The sequence below is a fragment of the Daphnia carinata genome, chromosome 1, assembly GCF_022539665.2.
Source record: "Daphnia carinata strain CSIRO-1 chromosome 1, CSIRO_AGI_Dcar_HiC_V3, whole genome shotgun sequence".
NCBI classification, from domain to species: domain Eukaryota; kingdom Metazoa; phylum Arthropoda; class Branchiopoda; order Diplostraca; family Daphniidae; genus Daphnia; species Daphnia carinata.
In genome coordinates, this window is record NC_081331.1 from 5,311,144 (window position 1) to 5,332,933 (window position 21,790).

Consider the following 21,790-nt stretch of genomic DNA (forward strand, 5'->3'; position numbering starts at 1 on the left):
ACGCCAATAAATGTAGAAATAATCTGTTGGAACCGGATGGAACCGATAAAACACCAATATTGACTAGGTTTGCTATGCAAAGACAAGCTTCCTTTTCAAAATTGCACGGAAGAGCACTTGTAAGTGGTTAGATGACACTATTGAAACAAGATTATCGATTGTTTTACACGTTCTCTTCCTATATGGCCATTCGCTCAAGGAGAACTTAATTCTTCCGATTATTATTTGAACACAAACTGCATTTTCTGTTAGGAATCAATTCCTTCCATATGATTGAAATTGTAGTACGTTAAGTTATTGTTATAAGTAAAGAAGTTTCTGATTTCTCTATCCGTATTGGCTTCCGTCAAGATAAGAAACTCGTTCTCGGGAGTCCAAGTCCAAGAGAAACTTCGATCGAAGTTGGGCGGTGAGAGCCTGGGTGGTGGGGGAGGAGGCATGTACAGACGACGGTGAGTGAACGAAACATTGAGAGAATTTAGGATGTTTTAGCTTAAAATTAACTGCATTATTTGTATGTTAACGATTCGAATAAACTTTCCTCTGTTCTCGTTACAAAGGCATTTAATCACGAATTTATTAAAGGAAAAATTTATTATTTTCTAAATGAAGACAGTGAAACGTCGGCTGCTATTGGCTTATTACCTACCGAGTCATAACGTGGCTCAGGATTGGTGGATAGTGCCACGTGACGTCACAGCCTTGCGGGAGTGTGGAGAAGGCCTCGATCAAAACAGAAAGACCAAAAGATTGCTCAGTGGAGGAAGGTTGTGTGGGCAAAAGCGGAGCCATGTGTTGCACTGGTTCGACCAAAACAAGACTCTAAACAGTCCAACAAACATTCGCAACGTCAACGTAACCTAGTGAATTTCGGAAACGTGATTTAGCCCGCATAAGTGTTGTTGGATTTCGACACGACGACTTGATCAGCCAGGTAAAAATTGAGAGAAAACTTGTGAAAATATTGTGGCATGAGGAGAAGGAGGGAGGGGTAGGGAGGCCAATGTTTGGGAGGCGAAAGGGGGACCTTATCGGGAGTAGCCATGCTCACGCGGGTTTGAGGCAGCAGTAAAGTGTAGTGCCCAAGGCCAACTGGTTCGAACCAGTTTAATTGAATAAAAAACATTTGCTTTTTGGCGGGAAAAACGATTTAAACATAACATTACGTAACAGTTGTGTTTGCGTTTCTCCTTGTTGAGAAGAAGCCATTGTAGTTACACAGTTGTTATCGTTTTCTATTCCTCGGAACTTGTCATGGGAAAAAAAGGTTTGTTTGGGGGCCGAAATGGCACACAGTCTCGCGGCCATTTTGATTTGTTTTTGTTGCCTTTTCATTCCTCTTCGCGCACACGGAGTAGGAGGAGGGGACTAGTAAACAACTTGGTTGCACGACCTTGAGCGAGGGCTTTGGCCTGCTCAAGGCCCCAAGGACTTTCTATTTTGAAAATTAATTTTTCCACATTGCCATTTCCATGTGTATATTTGGTTCTCTTTCACGACATCCCATTGATTGTTCAATAAAGAGCTCCACCTTGCCAACCTTGACTATGGCGGGATTCACGGACCGCCTCAGGCATTCGAAATCAACAATGAAACGTGGGATATAAATTGCAAAACAAGGAATTTGAATTATTTTGGCTGAAGAAGAGGATTAGAGAGAAAATGTTTCCTATTCGAGTGTCGAATCACACCTACCACGCCCACGAACGATCCTGATTTTGTACTTGATTATACAAAAGAGACCCAAATTTGGCGAAAAGAAAGTTACAATTAAGCTTAGTGGTTCAGATTTAATCAGTCTAGACCATAACAGATTACTAGCTTGCCACGGTACACGGAGTGCGAAAGAAATGTTGCCGGAATGGAACGCCCTTGTATCGTGAGAGTACCTAAAGCTGTCAAGGTTCCAATGCGTTTACGCAACAACAGCAACAACAACGTGCGCGCGCATTTCACGTCCCATGCCCTTCCGTAATTGAGGAATTTCCCAAGGGTTGCACCATCGATCTTATCGATTGTCTTAAAAACAAACAGGAAGTTTGACGTTTTTATTGCTTATCGGGCCCCATACTTGATTAATCGCGCAATCGGATTTTTTGCCAATCGTCCCCTAAAGTGACCGTTTCCATGTTTTACAAGACATTTATTTTCATAGAGGGAAAAGGCCGAAAAATGACTACTGCCCCGAAAGGGGGACTGGGCAATGGACAGTCGAGTATGGCTGGAGGCGGCATATTCGACCCTTCCGTTCTCTTCGATTTGGATGACATTCTTATGGCCGGAGATTGTAGCAATGACACGCAGAGCTCGTTGGTTCATACACCGATTAAAGAAGAACCAGAATACGACCACGATGACCACAGGTAATTTCACGTGACTTAAAAAAAGAGAAATGCTAAAAAATAATGTGGAAATGGATTTTTAATGTAGATATGTCCACTCTCCGATCGGTTTGCCTATACCAAATCGGAATGGAGGCATCGGGATGCTGGGCTACACATCCATCAAGCAAGAAGTGGGAAATAGCAGCAGTCCCGCGGGAGGTATGTGGGGAGCTCCATCTCAAATGCAACGGACTGTGAACAATATTCCGTTTCCCGTTACGCCCTTCAACACACCATCCCAGGGCCCGTCGGTTTTTATGGGCCCTGATTTAAGAAACTTTTTTCTCTCTGGCACCGACAGTCATCACCACCATCTCAATTCCGTTAGTAACCCGACACTCTCCGTGTCAATCAAAGAAGAGCTGACGGATCTAGAAACAGACTTGGAGACGATGAAAGTATGTATCCTTTTCTTTTATTGATTGATACGTTGTTTTTTCTTCTACTATAAATACTGATCTAGGCTATTTCCATGTTCCCAATGGAGGAGGATGACATCTTCCAAGTGGACAAAGCTGATCTAATCCAAGGTCCGACTCTGGCTGAATTGAACGCCAATGACGAGTCCTTGTTGACCGATTTTAATTTCGACGACTTTGTCATGCCTACGCAGATAACAGGAAAATACATCAAACCATTTAATGGATCAGATGTAACATAAAAAAAAACAATTGTCTATAAAATGTCATGCCATACTTAAATTATTTATGCCCTTCATAGAATGTGAATGCTGATCGATTCCGAATGGCGGAACTGAATGCGGCTTTCTCTGCTTCGCCGAGCCTGTCCCATTTTGAATTAAACAGAGTATAATATTGGCCATAATTCTCTCTACAAGAAAAACAATATCAGTAATCTTTTTTTCTTTTCCTTAATAGACAAGAAATGTTATGGCAGGCATGGCAAGCGAAGACGATTACTCTCAGCTGGGGGCATCTCAAATGGGTTTCGACTTAGAGCAGCTACCATCGGTAGACATGCCATTTCCCAGTTCAGGAACACCTTTCTCGTTGACTGGCATAGAGAACAATGCTGGTATGAGTTCCACAACCGTCACCAGCCCACTTTCGGCTAGCCTTCCGGCCAATTTCGGTCACGTCACTTTGTCCAAACTAACCCGACGTACCGAGGAGGGTGGCAGAGTCAAACCGCCTCCTCCCTACCCGACCTCTCCTCCTCAGAAGAACACTAACAATAGTGCCCTCCAAGAACTATTGTCTGTTCGTTCACCTGGTCGGCTACCTTCTCCTAATGCTGCAGGTTCGATAACCAAGCAATGGTTGGCAAACAATATAATATTAACAGCAAGTAATCTAGGAGGAAGCCATTCTCCATCGCCGACTGCCCAGCGTCCAACATATTCAGGAGGAGCTCGTCAAAGGACTTCAAATAGTGGATCTTCTTCTTCTGGAGGTGGCGGAGGTCAAAGCATCCCCAGATCGCCCAACTTGGCTGCAACCAATCCATTACTCCTGGCCCGACTCTCCAGTTCTGCCCCTGGTCCGTCCATTCTTGGTGGCAACGCACCGCCGGGAGAGTCGAGCACCTGGCAGCGACGAGAGCCCCGCAACCGGCTTTTCTCTACCAGCTCTTTGGTTGAGGAAGTCCATGGTTCCGCATCTTCCATTTCGACCGGTATGTGCAATTAGAGACAAGTGTTGCACAGCGTCTTTGGATTTCGTCCGCCGCTCACTTGTCCAGTATTTGATTGAAATTAATGTGATGCTATTTTTATCAAAACAAAGTTGGCATACTGAGTCCTGGTTCCTTTGATTTTTCTCACGATGAAGGATTCGATTCGGAAGACGATTCGGATCATTACGAAGACTTTGACGACTCGGATTCAGGTATGCCTGTAATTTTGGCCCCACCAGCTGCAATTCCGTACCACAACAGTCTCCCTCTTTCACGCACACATACAACATCAGATTCAGGCGGCAGTGACGAAGAAAGTCGAGGTGAAGCCCGGGCCGGATCTTCATCGGGAAAAAAGGAGCGCTTCTTCTGGCAGTACAACGTTCAAGCCAAAGGACCCAAAGGACATAAAATCAGCCTGGCTCCGGAAACGGTCGACCCGCATGTTCTAAACAAAGTTCAAGATCCCGTCTTCAGTCCATATTGTTCAGTCGATGGTATCAAGCATAGGTAAGAAAAATCTGTAATATCTAAAGAGACATTTTCATTTTAATGCATAGAATTGTCCACAGTGGGAAAGCCAGACGGGGAGATGGCAACGATTTGACGCCCAATCCACGAAAACTTCACAGCATTGGCCGCGAACTGGACAAACTCAATCGGCTCATCAATGACATGACGCCCGTCAGTGAGCTTCCCATGGCTGTCCGGCCCAAGTCAAGAAAGGAAAAGAATAAACTTGCTTCCAGGTATGCCTACTTACCTAAGGGATGTTATAAATGCTTAAAAACACTAACGAGAATAAAATACATTTCATTTCAGGGCCTGCCGTTTGAAGAAGAAGGCACAGCATGAGGCCAATAAAGTTAAACTATACGGACTGGAACAAGAACACCGTAATACTCAATTTATCCTTCAGCTTTTGTTTCTATAAATGCTAAGTAAAAAACGTTCATCCGCTTCAGGGAAGTTGATGGCAGCTATATCCCAAACTAAATTGATGATTGCTGCTAAATATGATGTCATGGCCGTGGCACAAAACCCGTCTTCTACCCCACAACAGGGTCAGGATGCTTCCGCGCGGTTGGAACGCATCGCCAAAAGTCTTACAAGTAACTGTGCAACGTTAACTGTTTTAAAACATCGATAATAACTATTGCTGTTTTGTTAACGCAGAAGTAAAAATTGCTGGCCATTCAACCGACTTTGTGAATCGTGTTTTGGAAAGAGTCAAAGCCGGTGAGCCGTCCGGAGGACTGGACGAGATCTAAAAGTTTTGAAAACCAGAAATTCATTGTAGTCGTTATCAATTGGGATGATAAGATCGAGACCGAAAAAAGGGAAGAAAAAAAGGAATTAAAGAAACAGAGATTTCATTTGCCTTGGATGCGGGGACGAATTAAATCATCAGATGGCTCGCGAAGAAAGTCCAGATGTTACCGTTCTAATTTGGTTATATATATATAACTGTATCAGCTTTTCGATTGGTATATATTGTTTACACTATAGCTTTACATATTGATACGGACATATACATTCAGCTATGTATATATGTATATCAATGGTAAGTGTTTTTATGTAATCGTCGGTGGCTGCGTCACGGAATTAGAAGTCCGATCAATGGCGTGCCAAGTCATGATAGGACGTCCGGAGGGGAAGGTACTGAAATAGTAGTGCACTTTGTCACAGAAATATACAGTGGCTTTTCTCCTCTCGTTTTTCTTTTTGCCATTATCTATCATGCTATGTAATGGCGACAACAAAAATCTAGATCCCGATTTGTTGGTTTTGTTTGCAATTGTAAACAATGAACAGTACCTTTATTGCTGAAATTGTGAAGCGGAAATTGTAGATCAGATCTATAAAAGAAATACAATTATCATTTGGTTTAAACCAGAGACACTTTTGAATCATTATGTTGCCCTTTTTTATAAAACAAAACCAAATTTAACTTCTTTAGTGATTTTAAAATTGGGAGTTTTTTTTTTTTTTTTACCTGAGCGTGATTTATTTGACAACGCTGCCTCGTGAAATTCAAAAACTGTGTCAGTCCTAGAAGACACTGACAACCGAAAACGGTGCAGGTAAACGGCTGTATCAATTGCTAACAAACATGTTTGGATTCTAACAAAAGTTTAAACCACGAAAAAGTTTTGTATTGTGAAACTAACTGAAAAATATATACTAACTGACAACAAAGATGGACGCGGACGAGTCCTTAGTGAAAAAGCTGAGAAATGAGTTGCCTGACCAGTTTACCTCCCTTGTCAAGATGCACTTGTCCTTTTGCCTGGATCAATCCACAGATGAGTAAGTTATCTAATTTTATGCATTTTGTATGACATTCAATTCATTATTTGTTTTACCTTCCTCAGAGTTGACTGTTTGACTCCTCAAAGTAAGATATCTGACAAAAAATCCATTGCGAGCATCAAAAAGACACGCTTGCCAAAGCAACAAGGCATGGTGGAAGGAATAAAACATGCTTCACAAATTCATCAGCTTATAGATTACTTGTCGAAACCATCAAGTATAAATTTAATTTGAATATTGAATTTCACAATTTTAGTGTATTCAGACTAATATTTTTTGTTCCCAGGCTTAGTTCAAGAAGGTCTATTTAGAAGGAATGGAAAAATAAAGCAACAACAAGAATTAATGAATCTAGTAAAGGAAAAAAAAGCTTCTGAAATAACTTCATTGCTTGAGTCTAATGCATATTCAGTACATGAAGTAGCTACAGTGCTGAAAAATTTATTAGCAGATATGCCAGAACCTTTGTTGATCGAAAGCTATTACCCATTCCACTGCTGCCTTGCCAGTAAGTAACTATTGTTTTAGCTGGTTTTTTTCCTGTAAAATCGTCTATCAATTCCTTTTCGTGCAGAACTAAATCATCAGGAAAGGCAAATTAAAGGGTGTCAATTACTTGTTCTTCTCTTGCCAAATGAGAACGCAGCGATCCTCCGCCGGCTTCTGACTATGTTGCACGAAGTTTCGTTGCATGAAGATACTAACAAAATGAATGCCATGAATCTGGGTATCGTTTTGGCCCCGCACATTTTATGTCCACGAAAAGTAAATATATGATCATTCCATCAGCAGTAGAACTCCTTATAATGACGCAAACTATTTCCTAGATGTCGGCTGAAGATCTGACATCAAACGCTTCGTCTTTGGCGCATATTGTCTCGTTCATGATTGAGAGAGCAAAAGTTTTGTTTGACTTACCACCTGAATTTGTCTCAGACGTTCGCCTCCACTTCAAGCGGGACAACGAGGAAGATTCTTCGAGTACGTCTTCCACGCCACCCGTTAAAACCACCATTACCTTTGTGGATAGGTAAATGAAATTTCGACTTTTGCTTCTCTCAGTAAACAAAATTAATTAATTATTGATGTTCGGGTTCTATTTTCAGGGAAATGACTGCCAAAGTTGTGGCAGAGGTTGGGCTTGACCCTACTGAAGCGGCTTTAGCTGAGTTGTATGCTTATGTCCAGTCCCAGCCAGAATCTGAGATTAAGAAAAAGTGGGTTCACAAGTTCAACAAAGAAAATGGCTGTGGAACGCCAAAGGTTATCTTAAATTCAAGTATCAGTGACGCGTGTGCCAAGAATTGCAAAAATTTATCACAGTCTATACGAGTAAGTTGGAAAACACCACTTCGTAGCAGTTGTTGTCGTGTTGTGATGTAACTCTTATGTTGTATAGAAACATCTTTTTAACGGAGCTGGCGTGTCCCCGAAACGACGACGATCGAAATCCACAACTCGTGCTCATGCACTTTGTTACTCCGGTGAAACTTCCCCACCCGTTCCCGAATCGACGGCTTCGGTATTTGATCTATTAGTAATTCTGTTCTGCCTAAGACTTATCGCTTGATCCAAATGTAGAGTGACGACTGTAAATCACCTAGCTTAAAGTCTGGTAGACTATACCACAGCAGTCGCCGGAGCCTGCTGGAATCTACCCCTACGTCATCAGATTTCATTCGACACCCAGCTTTTACCAAACAAGCTAACAGTGTTGGTTCACATCCACTGGGAGCTTTACATTCTGATTTGACCAAAGAGAGCAATATTCATCAAGACCAGGTCATTTCTCCCTTGACCCAATCTGCTCAGCGCTTCCCATACTATGTCAGAGACTCCATTATGACTCCGCGCTGCCGGAAGCCTGTATTTACGTTCTCTCCAATTGATGAGCCTGCCGACGATCTCGTACCGAACTCGGATGCTCTGCAATTAGCTAATATGAATCTGATTCATCCTCCATCATCCATACAGGACACTAATCAAATCACCAATAAATCAACGTGTTCTTCGTCAGACAAGGAAAATTCAGCAGAGATTTCAGATGATTCTGACATAAGCCTGACAGACGACTCAGAAAATTCGATTATCTCTGGATGCGCTTTTATCAAAGAAAGCCGAGGGCAGTTGACTTCACCTTTCAAGAAATACTTAATGAATCGCGAAATGCAGGTTTTTGACGAATCTGGCCTAGACGGAGATGACGCAGAATTGTCAAGAACTGGCCCGTCACTTTTGGGGTCTGAGAAAGCAATCTCCGAGTCACTGCTGGAATTCTTGGATGGAAATGGACAAGATTCAGACAGTTATCCTCACTCGTCTCCATCACGCCCATCTCCACCCATGACCAAGAGTATTTTATTTGAAACATCTCTCTAGAGAAACACACTTCATTATTTTCTGATTTTCCCCATCTAGATACAACCGACTTTTAAATCCTTCAAATGCCTGTCCTTTTATAAAAAAAACATCTGTTAGCCAGATTAACACGTAGTAGTGATTGATTCTTTTCGTTTTTAAATCAGAAAAAACGATATTTCCAATAAAAATGTTGAACGTTGATCTTATAAATTTATTGCTAGCTCATTTCAGATACTTGAGTACGCAAATTCAATGAAGAAAAATTTTAGTTCAGCGTGATGAAAGGTATTAGTTCTCTGGACGCCTAAATTCGTCGTTACCAATGGCACACTAGGTGATGCTGGCATCAGCCAGACACCAACAATTTTGTGCACGCAGACTCCGACCTCAACACTATATATTACTTATCCAATATACTGTATGGCAATCCGTTTTACACCAACAATTTTGTGCACGCAGACTCCGACCTCAACACTATATATTACTTATCCAATATACTGTATGGCAATCCGTTTTACATTAAAAAAAAAAAAAAATTTCGCAAAAAAAAAAAAATCACACTTTTTTCTTTTTTTCCGACACGTAGCCATCTACCGCTCAGACTCGTTATTACTGGCGTAAGCAATTTCAGTCCATTGGATGCCATTCGCAGTTAGTTCAGTAGCGTGGATGGAGAATAACGCGTGGCTGGAGGAACAATTGAAAAATGGATAAGATAATACAACAAAAGGATGGTAAGTATAAACATTATTGTATTTGTTTTCAATTATTAATTATTGTTTATTAGATCAAATTATGGACCTGCAGCATCAATTATTGCAACAGCACAAAATATTAAATAACAGCAAAGCTAAGGATGGTAAGGCCTAATACATAATGATTCTATTTATTTGCTTTTATTCATTTGTGTTTTGTAGCTCAAAGTTTGAGTCTACAAGCTCAGCTAGGGGAAAAAAACAAATTGGAACGGAACAGTTTCCAAACAGTGAAGGAGGTTTTTCAAAACTCTTCCCTAACTGAAAGTGAGGATGAGTTGGCGTTAGGCGAACACAGTCAGGTACCTAAACTTTACAAATAAGAATTCAAAATAAGTATAGAATTTTAAAAAAAAATTATTTATTGTTTAGTTATTCAGTCCACCACCTGACAGTGTGTTAAATTTAAATTCTGTTAGTGCTGCACTAAAAGAATTGTTAATAATAAGTCCATGCAGCGAAGGAAGTGAAGAATTGTGGGACCGTATTTGGGCCGAAAATGGGTGTGGTACGGAAACTCAGAAATGGCATGAGTTCAACATAAAACATGGATTAGGTACTTTTCGGTTTTTTGTCTATTGAAAAAGTATTTTTCATGCTGTTATTTTGCATTCACAGAATTTTAGCGGGGGATCAAGTAAAATCTGGAAGTGTTACAGGATGCAAGAGTGAGCCTACAGTTGAAAAACACTGAAAGTGCATTACCATTAAGGTATGAGCTGCTTCTCTTGCTAAAGAACAACTTGTCCTTTACGTTCAAGGTGTTGGTGAAACTGGGTACTTAAATGGCTCTAAAGATGTTTCACTTCGCTGGCATTGCAGCGATGAACATCATACATGGACTTTTTAGGTATGAAAGGAATTTTCTTTAAATTTTTTTTTGAATTTATGACGAAGCATTTCTCCTCCTTTTTGCCACCCATGTCTAATCAAAAAAAAATTAATCCAATAGGAAAGGATTTTCAGCATACTGGGAACACAACTATCAACAATGCAACATTCTATGGGTGCTGTTTTATCATTCAAGAGCCTTATACAATGATTTTCATCTGCAATTTGTATGGCCTTTCCCAAGCTTCTGCCATAAGTTGAATCTATGAGTCATGTAAGTCACATGAGCAACAATTGAGATGCTTAATGGTGTTGTTTTTCTTTTCTCAGTATAGGTTAATAGTAACATTGGATCTGAAAAGATTCTTGGTTGGGGCAAGACACTGAATAAATTGTAATGATTGAATGGATGACATGACATTTCTATACTTAATTCGAATTCCCGAGACGGTATTTTATATTTAAAAAATTGAAGTGCATATCTGGGCTCCCTTCTTTCTGTAGCCCCGTTTCCCTTAAATTTTTAATAAGCCCGTAGGGGGTCATGCCCCTACTGTACGGTATATTTAAAAACAACATATACCGAGGTTTGGAGGGCTCTGGCCGGAAAGGGGACGTGGGGTGTCCGCTTAGTCCGATGATGTGTTCACGGAGGGCGATGTGGCTGCCCACAAATCCGAACTAAAGGTTAATCGCTCCTGTAAAAATGTTCCAAATCTTCAGCTCTCCTTCCGGCTTCTCTTAGCCAATCACCGGGTAATCTCCCCGGTGGGTCAACAAGGCAGTGTCTCCCCCTGCCTGGGTTGACGGCAACTTTTGAAAGGGCTATTGTGCCTTTTTAAAGTTGCAAAATCATTTATATGTGCAGAGTAATGTCAATACAATTTATTTTTTTTAAACAAAAAATAGCAAAACTTATGTTTTTAACTGCTTTCTTACTCTGCCCTTTCTTTTTTTTTATATTGCCTGGTCTTGTGTTTTCTGCTTGGCATTCTTCTAATTTCTTTCTTCATTTAATATTCTTACTTCGATAATCCATTTTAAGTCGTCTGGGATTTGAACCAAAGAATTCTTGCACCATAGGCCAGCGTGCTACCGGTATGTCATACTACCCTTGTTAACATTGTTTCGGATTGTGATACCTATATAGATATTCAGTACACACTAGCTTATTGTTGAATGCATATTAGTTATTTGTTAGTTCATGGTTGGAATAATGGTAAAGCATGTGGTTGTCATGCTAGAATACTAGGGTTCGATCCCCATATCAGTTAATGTACAGCTAAATAATAAATACAAAATTAAATAGTGTAAAATCGTTTTTATTGTCCCTCCTTCCACCCACATATCCACCACTATTACATACATTTTAAAATACAGTACACAACATACAATACATACACAGATACACTTAAACTAACACGTTGGCTGCCACGCCACCATTTTCTACTGTCGCTAGTGTCGCTATCCTAGGGATAGCGACCAAGGGGGCCGGGTAGGCCGGGCTGACACGGCGATGAGACCTTTTTGGGAACGCACACCCCAGGTCTCATCAGCCGCATCGAAAAAGGGAATTCCCTGTGGTGCGTTGCCTAGGGGCCATTCGGCCAATCTTGGGCAGTGGCGCTGCTCCACCCCATGGCAGATAGACCATGGAGCAGAACAGCGCGGCCCGTCCCTGTCAAGCTACAAAAAAAAAGGGGATCAAAGTGGGTGGGTGGCAGCCAACGTGTTAGTTTGCAAAACATAATACAACATAAAACAAAACACAACCATACCACGAAGACGAGGCGACCACGAGGTGATGAAGGGGCGATAGGGGAGGCGTAGACGGCGTGACCACGAGGCGATGACAGGGCGACGACGACGGGCGAGGCGACGGGAGAGGCGAAGACGGGGCGACGGGCGAGGCGACGGGCAAGGCGACGGGCGAGGCGAAGACGGGGAGACGGGCGAGGCGACGGGCGAGGCGAAGACGGCTACAGGCGAGGCGACGGACGGGGCGAAAAGCCAGGCGACGAAGGATTATGAAGTGAAGAACGGGCAAAACTTAGAATTTTGATTCAATTTTGCGTGGAACAGAAGATGATGGTATAGTTCTAAATGATAAATATGAAGAAAACGTTACTACATGTGGAATATAATATTATTGGCATAATTATAACAGGGAAGGAAATTTACTTTACCCTGTTGTCCAAAGACGCAAAAGTTGTTGGGCTGGTAATTTTGCTGAAGGAGAAGGCTCGGCAGACCTACGATGGTATATTATATTTAAAGAATGGCAACAGTAGATAAGCCTCAAACTTAAAATACCAAACAGGACTGGCTGTGATGTCCATTTCTATGTAAGTTGGTTGGTAGTGGTTAATCATTGGAATCCAAACAAAGAGGGACACGATGCACTAGTCAGATTAAAGCTGTTTCTGATGACTAGGCAAAGGGTAGTCAAATGAGACAGTGGTGTGTTGGTTCTATCATTGGTGACCTTCCCACTGGTTAGTATGTCTTCCGTTGTAAGTTTTACAAAGCTAGATGTTAAAGTCAGAATCATGCCAATATTAACGGCCACACACAAGTTACATACCTCTAAATAGAGCAACAGAGTAGCATGATGGAATGCTAAGGTCATAGTTCTTTGACAGAGCAATTTGTGACAGTTGGAATTGGCAGCTTGCATAGCTTGCAAGATTGCCCGTTACATGAAAAATGAAATATTTGGTTTGCTTCACGTCCAAAACGACACAGGGAATAAAACACTTAATAGTACTTAATTTTATACAACTTTTCACTGGAGTCTAACATTTTTAACAAAGACTTTCAAGCAGGATTAACTGCTTACACCACTGTCACACGTTAACATTCCACCATTTTGGAAGCGCAACAGCGACATCTAGTTTTTTTCTCAACAACCAAAATAAAAGTGAATCGAAGAAGAATTAGTGAACAAGTTGTTTATTAAAAAACCTCGGTATTACCATTAAAATACATGATTTAGATTGGAAATTTCACAGGGCTTTTTACAAGCGTGTCTGACCAGCATCAAACTGTAGTTTAAGAATAAATAATCTTACGTGTTTTTGTTTAAAATAGTACTTCCCATCTCTTGCCAGCTTTTAGTCGTATAAATATCAACACATAATCACCAGGTTTTTCTTGTGTCTTCTCGGTTAGAAAATGAAAATACAAAATGACAAGGTTAAGTCAAAACAACGAATTACTAGAAGATCAACTGTCGGTCACACAACATGATACAAAAACACGACATTTACATATAAAACAATCGGTTCGGTATTGCGAACGCCTGTGTGCCCTTTGCGCTAATACCAATTTAATGAAGATATTGACCAAAAAGAACGACATTTTAGTTTTTTGCGCTCGTCCCCAGAGTCAGACGATTGAACGTAAAAAGTATAAAACACGCTCAAAATAGCCCAGAGAAAACTGAATCGGATAGCGCGGAATAACACGCAGGAGAATACCGAGTAGTCTAACAAGAATAACGTTTATTACCTTTCAGCAGATTGTAAAACGGTGACAGTCAGTAGGATGTTTCGTATCCAATTGGAGACGCCTACGTAGATCCTTGGGAAACTAAAAATTTTGGGCAAATCAAACAGTCCTCAAAACCCACTTCCTGGTGACGCAAGTTCACATATTATTTACATACTTTAACGGCTGTTGATGCTAGCTGCAATTTTTCCGGCGCAATGTAAATCCATCAATATTAGTAACCTAGAAAGAGAAAGTTTCTATTAGAAGAAAATAAGGATGATTCTTAATGTTCCGAGAATAATTAAACTTCGATAGGTCTTATTTACTAATTACTCACCCGATTTAGTATGTGTCACGCACCCTTGTTTTGCGTAACAGCCAGACAGAGAAAACATTTTAAACCTTGGCTAAGGAGATCCGCCGGGCTCATCCAGGTTACGTGCTAGTGCTTTTCCATAAAACCTTCATTGTTAACTTGTTTGGAATTGATGTGACTCCTTGTTGTAATCATAGTAGGAGAGCAATCCCTTGATTTAATGTAATCTGGAAGGGAAAAATATTATAACGATTCAAGAAAAACATGGCTATTAAGATTACCACTAACTAAAATCTTAATCCTTTGAAGATAAGTTTTGTGCATTTCAAGAATTATTGAACATCAGAATTTTCTATTAATTCACCATCAGGACAGATTAATATGTACCACTGCTATTGAAAAATGTAGACTGTACGTGATGTGTGCGATAAAAAAATCCAGAAAAATATCTGTTAATTCAAGTTCATCTAATTTTCATCCATTCTACCATACCATTTCATTCCAACTACAGGGGAAACGGCCTCACGTGCAGAGACTTATCAAGGCGTATTCGGTTTTCTCAAGTATAAAGCACGCTTTGAAATAGATGGAATGTTTGTCTGTTGGAAAGCAAACGAAATCATCCAGAGCCATTTCGGTCAGTATGGGGACGAGTTGAGTGCAATCCGGCCGAAAACCTTCGACGAAATCAACAGAAAGCATTGAAAACTTCCTCGATCGACAACTGAATTCGACATCTTGTTAACTATATGTTTTGCCCTGATGAGGAATGAATCACACACTTCTGGGATTTAAACTACGATAGGCCTACTCCAATATACAGACATAATGCAATTTTAAAACATCCGCCGCGTATATTCGAGAAAGCCTATTAAGCATAAAATCAAAAGGTATGTATATAGTTTACATGATGTGAAATAAGAAAAAAAAATCACCCGAATTGTAAATTTATTAAATAAATCCCGTGCTTAAGGCTTCGCCTTTAGACCTTAGCCGGATTTAACTTCACCCCGTTCCCACACTGACCAAAACGGCTCTTAGTGATTCCGTTTCGTTCTGCCTGCATTTTCACTTTCAAAGAAATACATTAAACAAAGATAAATTTATACGTAATAAATAAATATCCGCAAGGAGGCCGTTCCCTTTGTAATTGGAATTAACTTTGAATTTGTGGAATAGAATGGTATAGTAAAATGGAGGACGATTGAGGGATTACTTATGACAAACTACGCAAGATATCTAGATGTTAGAATGATTTGGATCTAAATGGATGTCCTACCTCGTTCACATCACTTGAACATTTCAATTATATATGAATACGGGAAGAGCTTCTCAGCACTCAACTTCAGATTGAGAAGCGTAAAATTTTAAATAAATACTATTACTTGTATGGCTTCCAACTATTTTGAAGTTGAAGCTTTGCTGCTGTGCCAATTCCGGATGTTTAACTCTGTGTTTCTAATAACAAACCCTTATGATAATGGTAGATACATGGTTGCATGTTGCTGCGTAGTCGGTTGTTTTAAAGACGAATGCTTCCTTTTCTTTGCTCTCGTTTCACAGATAAGAAAGACTTCAGATTAATATAGCACATAAAAGAATTATACGACTCAAACCTTACCTAGGCCATGGTTATTTCAGACATCAGCAGCGTTGGCAATACAAGACGCACTGAAAACGTGATACAATTTTGAAAATGTTTTAGTAATGATTAAAATGGAATCTCAAAACGACATGCCTTGCTTATAGAAGAATAAGGTTTTCACAGCTAAACGCAAAGTCCTCGAAGTACATAGCGTAAAGTGAAAGCTGTAACAAAAATAAATTAAGAAAACAATTAATGAATAAATATTTGTATAATAACGTACCACGTAGTATCTAGATTCCAACCTTTTTGTTGTTTTAGCCATGGCAACATGGATATGGACGGATAAACGTCAAACATGCGAAAAGCAGTACGGTAGTCCAAAAACTCTTATCGGTTTTCTATGTAAATCTAACATAACCATGCCCAAAAAGAAAAGAAATATGTATATATGATGAATTAAACATGTGGTCTAAAGAAGAATAGCAAAAGTCAGTTAATCATATAGCTTTACCATGAATGAGAACCTGCAACTGGTTACTGATGTAGTTTTTTCTTCAAACAGAAGCTTTCTTGTTGTCCACATACTGTTGTGTATATTTGTTGTTCCATATCGCCGTTGATTCCAAAAACAGAACTATGAACAAATCGAGCTCGCTGAAGACGTTTCTGAGCGTATAGAACAAAGTTATGAGCATGCAAAAACTTCCATTGCATACCTAAGAGAGCTTAAAAGAACTTCAACTAACTCTTTCTTTTAAGATGACTATTACTAACTATGGAACTAACCTGTATCTGGATCTAATCTATAACCTATAACTGGAAAAAGTAGTACTATGGGGTTCTTAGAGGCGACAGCAAGACTCCATGTTTGAAGAGTAGCAGCCTGGATGAACACAGAAGCGCCGGGGGATAGGTAGATTTTCTTCGGCCAATTTTCCTTAGGAGTATATGAAAGAAGTTTTAAATTTATATAAATTTGTCAATTTTAAATAGTCTAATGGTAAGACGTAATGGTGTTAGATACAAAAAGGAACAACAAAAACTTACAGGTATCGAATTGGGTCACATATCCCGATCATAAGCGTCTGCATCCACGAGCCGTCTTTCAGGCCGTGGGGAGGCTAACGAACAGCCTACGTTCAATGTTCCCCTCTTCTCCACCCTTCAGTTTGTGGGTCGATCCTTAACGTGTAGTGAACAGTACTACAGATCGATTTTTAGCCTGGCAAGGCTTTTTTTGCCATTTTTAGCCTGGCAAGGCTTTTTTTTGCCATTTTTAGCCTGGCAAGGCTTTTTTGGTGTACCATTTAGCCCCGTTATAGTAGGCATGGCTCTTCTTTTCTCTCTTCTTTTATTCTTTCTTCTTTTTTTCTCACTTCTTTTATTCTTTCTTCTTTTATTCTTTCTTCTTTCTTTTCTTTCTTGAATGAGTAGAATCTTGCGTATCTTGAATGATGAATTGGAGGGAAAGGGAGGGAGGGAAATTGGCGGTGGCGGGACTTGAACCCGGGGCCCTCAGAATGCGAAGCGAAGGTGGTAACCACTGTGCCAGGACCGCACATCCCAAACAAATTTTGCTTTGGGTGTCACCCATTGAAATAGGTAGCTTATGAAGCAATGGAATAGTGTAGTATGGCGCTATGGCTTAGTATACGGCTACCATGCTGATTTCACGGGTTCGATTCTATGTTTTTATAATTATATTAATATTTTTTTTTACGTTTAGCAACGCACTAGTAACTTTTGCCCGTGCAAGACCTGGGGATAGCGCATTTTAACGCTTCTTTTTCTTAATTTTAGTCGGTCAATCGTTAATTTGAGCCTAATTTATTCGTTATTTTGCCGTCTAATTTTAATTCTTTTTTCATATTAAAACACTCCCTATTTTTGCCCGCAAACCCTCTCACTTTATTTATTTACTAGTAACGTTGAGCCCGTCCACGGCCGGGGGATAGTTGGCGCTAGCGTATTTTTACGCTATTTTTAAGAAAATTGACCCATGCCTATTTTTTGCCCGTCTACTCTTAATTCTATTCATCAATCAAGAGTTCCCCTTTCATCCCCGCCGACCCACTCATTGTTTCTGCCGGCCATCCCCTCACTTTCTCTGCCCAACCACACTTTACCCGTCGACCCCCTCTCTGCCCGTCAACCCACACTCTGCCCGTCAACTCCCATTCTGCCCCCAAAAATGCCTACTGGGGGAACATCTACCTTTTTTTTGCATTTGCCCACCCTTTCGTCACAGTCTCGGCCCGTCAAAACCCCCGCTATAGTTGTCCGTCCATCCATTTTTTGCTTCTGCCCGCTAAGAAGCCCGCTGTTATTGCCCGTAGACCCTCTCTATGCCCGTCAGCCCCCGTTCTGCCCGTCGGCCCCCTCGCTGCCCGTCGACCCACTCATCTGCCCGTCGGCCCACGCGCTGCCTGTCGACCCACTCGCTTCCCGTGACGTGACTCGTGATGTGACAGACACAGGCTCCTCCTCTTCAAAGACATCATGTGTCGCCATCTAGGTAAAATCCAGTTCAGTCAGATTCAAACAAAAAACAAGCTTAACTTTGTCTTTACTTATTTTCTCAGAAATCTGGATTGCTATAAAAACCCATGATTTTGAATCGAAATTCAACGATGATGTCGGAAAACCAGTGCGTTTTTAGTTGCGTTTTTTTCGGAACGAATATCGTTTGGCCTTTCGAAAATCGATTAAAGGATCCGATAAGCAAGAACCCATTTGGCGTAGTCAATGGGGGGGGGGGGGGGGGTGTAAAACGGATTGCCATAGTTTGCATCAAACTTACCCATTCGGCAACCCAAGTGTGCATATGTTTTTCTTTGATAATTATTTTATTTTGCTACTATGCTTGGTAAACTGCAATTATGCCCAATATTTTTACCTTTGCATTTTAGGTCTTCTCTTCTATGTCACTAAGTACTATAGGGAAGGGAATAACTGAAGTTGATTGAGATCTATTCTGATTCTCCTGATATCCATCTCAACAGGTTTTTATTTGCTTTTCAACATCCATTTCATAGTGGGACGTGTGGCTTTGATTAATATTGCCATAAAGTCTGCCGAAAATGGGTGTGGTACGGAAACCCAGAAACGGCATGAGCTCAACATCAAACATGGATTAGGTACTTTTTGGTTTTTTGTCTATCGAAAAAGTATTTTTAATGCTATTGTTTTACATTCACAGAATTTTAGCGGGGGATCAAGTCAAGTCTGGAAGTGTTACAGGATGGAAGAGTGAGCCTACAGTTGAAAAAACACTGAGAGTGCATTGCCGTTAAGGTATGAGGTAAAGTAATAGAGTATGCAAATTGTCTAATGAGAAGTACCATCTTGTGTGAATGAATCCTGTATAACAGCAATCCTTTATAGTTCTGTCACAGCTAGAAGCCTCAAATAATTCTGCTTCTCTTGCTAAAGAACAACTTGTCCTTAACGTTCAGAGTGTTGGTGAAGCTGGGTACATAAATGGCCCTAAAGATGTTTCACTTCGCTGGCATTGCAGCGATGAACATCATACATGGACTCTTTAGGTATGAAAGAAATTTTCTTGAAAAATTTTTGAATTTATGACGAAGCATTTCTCCTCCTTTTTGCCAACCATGTCTAATCTACAAAAAAAAATTTATCCAATAGGAAAGGATTTTCAGCATACTGGGAACACAGCTATCAACAATGCAACATTCTACGGGTGCTATTTTATCATTCAAGAGCCTTATACAATGATTTTCATCTGCAATTTGTATGGCCTTTCCCAAGCTTCTGCCAGAAGTTGAATCTATGAGTCATGTAAGTCACATGAGCAACAATTGAGATGCTTAATGGTGTTTTGCTTTTCTCAGTATAGGTTGATAGTAACATTGGATCTGAAAAGATTCTTGGTTGGGGCAAGACACTGAATAAATTGCAATGATTGGATGGTTAACATGACATTTCTATACTTCATTCGGATTCCCGAGACGGTATTTTATATTTAAAAAATTGAAGTGCATATCTGGGCTCCCTTCTTTCTGAGGCCCCGTTTCCCCTAAATTTCTAATAAGGCCGTAGGGGGTCATGCCCCTACTGTACGGTATATATCAAAATAACATATACCGCTAAACGCTCTCCCACAGAGCTATGGACCTTATGAAACTAATAGACAGATAAACATATAGTTGAGCAAGACTGCACAAACAGCGTAGACCACACACATCTGTCTATTGGTTTCATAAGGTCCATAGCCTGTGGGAGAGCGTTTAGCTGCGATACCTGTTACCCTGGGTTGAAACCTCGGTTGGTATAAAAAAATGAAGCAGAATTATTGTAGAAAAGAATATTGAAGCATTTCATTTCAATTTTATTCTAAGTGTAAATGTAAGTCCGTAAGTGTCAAGAAAAAAGTCAAATGACATCATATGAATCATGGCTCATTGGTAGAGCATCGGCGTGGTATACCGAACATCCAGGGTTCGATTCCCCATTGAGACAAATTTGAAAGCTCAATCAAAAAAAATAAGGCTCTCAGGTATGTATCAATAACAAAGGATAATACATACGATGTGGCTACATGTGTAGAAAAAAAAAACGCGCAATAGGTATAAAATTAAAAACACAACTTTTGCTTTTTTTGTTTAAAAAAAATAAACTGCATTGACATTACTCTGCACATATAAATGATTTTGCAACTTTAAAAAGGCACAAGAGCCCTTTCAAAAGTTGCCGTCAACCCAGGCAAGGGGAGACACTGCCATGTTGACCCACCGGGGAGCTTACCCGGTGATTGGCTAAGAGAAGCCGGAAGAAGAGCTGAAGATTTGGAACATTTTATTACAGGAGCGATTAACCTTTAATTCGGATTTGTGGGTAGCCACGTCGCCCTCCGTGAACACATCATCGGACTAAGCGGACCCCCACATCCCCTTTCCGGCCAGAGCCCTCCAAACCGCTGTATATGTTATTTTGATATATACCGTACAGTAGGGGCATGACCCCCTACGGCCTTATTAGAAATTTAGGGGAAACGGGGCCTCAGAAAGAAGGGAGCCCAGATATGCACTTCAATTTTTTAAATATAAAATACCGTCTCGGGAATCCGAATGAAGTATAGAAATGTCATGTTAACCATCCAATCATTGCAATTTATTCAGTGTCTTGCCCCAACCAAGAATCTTTTCAGATCCAATGTTACTATCAACCTATACTGAGAAAAGCAAAACACCATTAAGCATCTCAATTGTTGCTCATGTGACTTACATGACTCATAGATTCAACTTCTGGCAGAAGCTTGGGAAAGGCCATACAAATTGCAGATGAAAATCATTGTATAAGGCTCTTGAATGATAAAATAGCACCCGTAGAATGTTGCATTGTTGATAGCTGTGTTCCCAGTATGCTGAAAATCCTTTCCTATTGGATAAATTTTTTTTTGTAGATTAGACATGGTTGGCAAAAAGGAGGAGAAATGCTTCGTCATAAATTCAAAAATTTTTCAAGAAAATTTCTTTCATACCTAAAGAGTCCATGTATGATGTTCATCGCTGCAATGCCAGCGAAGTGAAACATCTTTAGGGCCATTTATGTACCCAGCTTCACCAACACTCTGAACGTTAAGGACAAGTTGTTCTTTAGCAAGAGAAGCAGAATTATTTGAGGCTTCTAGCTGTGACAGAACTATAAAGGATTGCTGTTATACAGGATTCATTCACACAAGATGGTACTTCTCATTAGACAATTTGCATACTCTATTACTTTACCTCATACCTTAACGGCAATGCACTCTCAGTGTTTTTTCAACTGTAGGCTCACTCTTCCATCCTGTAACACTTCCAGACTTGACTTGATCCCCCGCTAAAATTCTGTGAATGTAAAACAATAGCATTAAAAATACTTTTTCGATAGACAAAAAACCAAAAAGTACCTAATCCATGTTTGATGTTGAGCTCATGCCGTTTCTGGGTTTCCGTACCACACCCATTTTCGGCAGACTTTATGGCAATATTAATCAAAGCCACACGTCCCACTATGAAATGGATGTTGAAAAGCAAATAAAAACCTGTTGAGATGGATATCAGGAGAATCAGAATAGATCTCAATCAACTTCAGTTATTCCCTTCCCTATAGT

At 40.3% G+C, this 21,790-nt stretch overlaps 4 protein-coding genes and 5 long non-coding RNA genes across 24 annotated transcripts in view; 4 read left to right on the top strand and 5 right to left on the bottom strand.

Annotated features, from left to right (window-relative positions):
- Positions 1-739: 739 nt before the first annotated feature.
- LOC130692128 (protein CREBRF homolog) lies at positions 740-5,917 on the top strand. Of its 2 annotated transcripts, none has more exons than XM_057515203.2 (13): positions 740-934; positions 2,140-2,363; positions 2,431-2,782; positions 2,848-3,036; positions 3,105-3,191; positions 3,263-3,644; positions 3,702-4,019; positions 4,130-4,231; positions 4,313-4,529; positions 4,592-4,768; positions 4,842-4,915; positions 4,985-5,131; positions 5,196-5,917. In XM_057515203.2, exons 2-13 carry the CDS (start codon positions 2,173-2,175, stop codon positions 5,288-5,290), a joined length of 2,331 nt encoding a protein of 776 aa, XP_057371186.1. In that variant the 5' UTR covers positions 740-934; positions 2,140-2,172; the 3' UTR covers positions 5,291-5,917. The 2 variants fall into 2 exon arrangements, with proteins under 2 accessions (XP_057371186.1, XP_057371187.1); XM_057515204.2 differs by having other exon boundaries at positions 2,156-2,363.
- Positions 5,918-6,074: 157 nt separating this feature from the next.
- On the top strand, positions 6,075-8,894 carry LOC130692434 (rho GTPase-activating protein 19-like). 2 transcript variants are annotated; one of them, XM_057515546.2, is made up of 9 exons: positions 6,075-6,329; positions 6,395-6,549; positions 6,619-6,840; positions 6,907-7,097; positions 7,160-7,362; positions 7,439-7,664; positions 7,732-7,854; positions 7,914-8,685; positions 8,751-8,894. In XM_057515546.2, the coding sequence occupies exons 1-9, from the start codon at positions 6,220-6,222 to the stop codon at positions 8,765-8,767; spliced, it is 2,019 nt and encodes a 672-aa protein (XP_057371529.1). In that variant the 5' UTR covers positions 6,075-6,219; the 3' UTR covers positions 8,768-8,894. The 2 variants fall into 2 exon arrangements, with proteins under 2 accessions (XP_057371529.1, XP_057371528.1); XM_057515545.2 differs by having other exon boundaries at positions 7,914-8,894.
- Positions 8,895-9,485: 591 nt separating this feature from the next.
- Positions 9,486-11,066, top strand: LOC130692570 (uncharacterized). The gene is made up of 5 exons (XM_057515705.2): positions 9,486-9,552; positions 9,611-9,750; positions 9,821-10,004; positions 10,067-10,298; positions 10,401-11,066. The coding sequence occupies exons 1-4, from the start codon at positions 9,489-9,491 to the stop codon at positions 10,072-10,074; spliced, it is 396 nt and encodes a 131-aa protein (XP_057371688.2). The 5' UTR covers positions 9,486-9,488; the 3' UTR covers positions 10,075-10,298; positions 10,401-11,066.
- A 1,168-nt stretch (positions 11,067-12,234) lies between these two features.
- LOC130692574 (uncharacterized) lies at positions 12,235-13,136 on the bottom strand. Its single transcript, XR_009001467.2, has 4 exons — positions 12,864-13,136; positions 12,593-12,807; positions 12,466-12,531; positions 12,235-12,378 (listed from the first exon to the last, which is right to left on the bottom strand). It is a non-coding gene; the product is annotated as an uncharacterized LOC130692574 (long non-coding RNA).
- A 79-nt stretch (positions 13,137-13,215) lies between these two features.
- LOC130692490 (uncharacterized) lies at positions 13,216-15,760 on the bottom strand. Of its 5 annotated transcripts, none has more exons than XR_009421648.1 (4): positions 15,709-15,760; positions 14,109-15,638; positions 13,947-14,011; positions 13,216-13,870 (listed from the first exon to the last, which is right to left on the bottom strand). It is a non-coding gene; the product is annotated as an uncharacterized LOC130692490 (long non-coding RNA). The 5 variants fall into 5 exon arrangements; XR_009001422.2 differs by having other exon boundaries at positions 14,109-14,314; positions 14,369-15,754; XR_009001416.2 differs by having other exon boundaries at positions 13,216-13,438; positions 13,790-13,870; positions 14,109-15,754.
- A 71-nt stretch (positions 15,761-15,831) lies between these two features.
- Positions 15,832-17,224, bottom strand: LOC130692492 (uncharacterized). 4 transcript variants are annotated; one of them, XR_009001424.2, is made up of 5 exons: positions 16,723-17,224; positions 16,462-16,612; positions 16,187-16,391; positions 15,956-16,083; positions 15,832-15,896 (listed from the first exon to the last, which is right to left on the bottom strand). It is a non-coding gene; the product is annotated as an uncharacterized LOC130692492 (long non-coding RNA). The 4 variants fall into 4 exon arrangements; XR_009001425.2 differs by having other exon boundaries at positions 16,187-16,341; positions 16,713-17,224; XR_009001423.2 differs by having other exon boundaries at positions 16,713-17,224.
- A 1,210-nt stretch (positions 17,225-18,434) lies between these two features.
- Positions 18,435-19,691, top strand: LOC130692506 (uncharacterized). Of its 6 annotated transcripts, XR_009001443.2 has the most exons (5): positions 18,435-18,491; positions 18,585-18,606; positions 18,678-18,812; positions 18,875-19,220; positions 19,324-19,691. It is a non-coding gene; the product is annotated as an uncharacterized LOC130692506 (long non-coding RNA). The 6 variants fall into 6 exon arrangements; XR_009001441.2 differs by having other exon boundaries at positions 18,440-18,491; positions 18,585-18,812; XR_009001442.2 differs by having other exon boundaries at positions 18,459-18,606.
- An 892-nt stretch (positions 19,692-20,583) lies between these two features.
- On the bottom strand, positions 20,584-21,765 carry LOC130692563 (uncharacterized). Of its 2 annotated transcripts, XR_009001456.2 has the most exons (4): positions 21,587-21,765; positions 21,179-21,524; positions 20,923-21,075; positions 20,584-20,869 (listed from the first exon to the last, which is right to left on the bottom strand). It is a non-coding gene; the product is annotated as an uncharacterized LOC130692563 (long non-coding RNA). The 2 variants fall into 2 exon arrangements; XR_009001457.2 differs by having other exon boundaries at positions 20,584-21,075.
- Positions 21,766-21,767: 2 nt separating this feature from the next.
- Positions 21,768-21,790, bottom strand: part of LOC130691348 (WD repeat-containing protein 11-like) — a 3,313-nt gene continuing 3,290 nt past the window's right edge. Inside the window, exon 11 of the mRNA XM_059497159.1 lies at positions 21,768-21,783. Within this exon, the coding sequence (XP_059353142.1) occupies positions 21,768-21,783 (16 nt within the window). The remainder of the gene's footprint in view (positions 21,784-21,790) is intronic.

What these genes read in the sequence shown, in the direction of transcription:
- LOC130692570 (XM_057515705.2), top strand. Translation starts at nt 9,489, where the DNA reads ATGGACCTGCAGCATCAATTATTGCAACAGCACAAAATATTAAATAAC. An exon ending in TAACAGCAAAGCTAAGGATG is followed by an intron (nt 9,553 to 9,610) that starts GTAAGGCCTAAT and finishes TGTGTTTTGTAG; the next exon opens with CTCAAAGTTTGAGTCTACAA. An exon ending in CGTTAGGCGAACACAGTCAG is followed by an intron (nt 9,751 to 9,820) that starts GTACCTAAACTT and finishes TTTATTGTTTAG; the next exon opens with TTATTCAGTCCACCACCTGA.
- LOC130692434 (XM_057515545.2), top strand. Translation starts at nt 6,220, where the DNA reads ATGGACGCGGACGAGTCCTTAGTGAAAAAGCTGAGAAATGAGTTGCCT. An exon ending in ACCATTACCTTTGTGGATAG is followed by an intron (nt 7,363 to 7,438) that starts GTAAATGAAATT and finishes TTCTATTTTCAG; the next exon opens with GGAAATGACTGCCAAAGTTG. An exon ending in ATTTATCACAGTCTATACGA is followed by an intron (nt 7,665 to 7,731) that starts GTAAGTTGGAAA and finishes TATGTTGTATAG; the next exon opens with AAACATCTTTTTAACGGAGC.
- LOC130692128 (XM_057515203.2), top strand. Translation starts at nt 2,173, where the DNA reads ATGACTACTGCCCCGAAAGGGGGACTGGGCAATGGACAGTCGAGTATG. An exon ending in CTTTGACGACTCGGATTCAG is followed by an intron (nt 4,232 to 4,312) that starts GTATGCCTGTAA and finishes ATACAACATCAG; the next exon opens with ATTCAGGCGGCAGTGACGAA. An exon ending in AAGAATAAACTTGCTTCCAG is followed by an intron (nt 4,769 to 4,841) that starts GTATGCCTACTT and finishes ATTTCATTTCAG; the next exon opens with GGCCTGCCGTTTGAAGAAGA.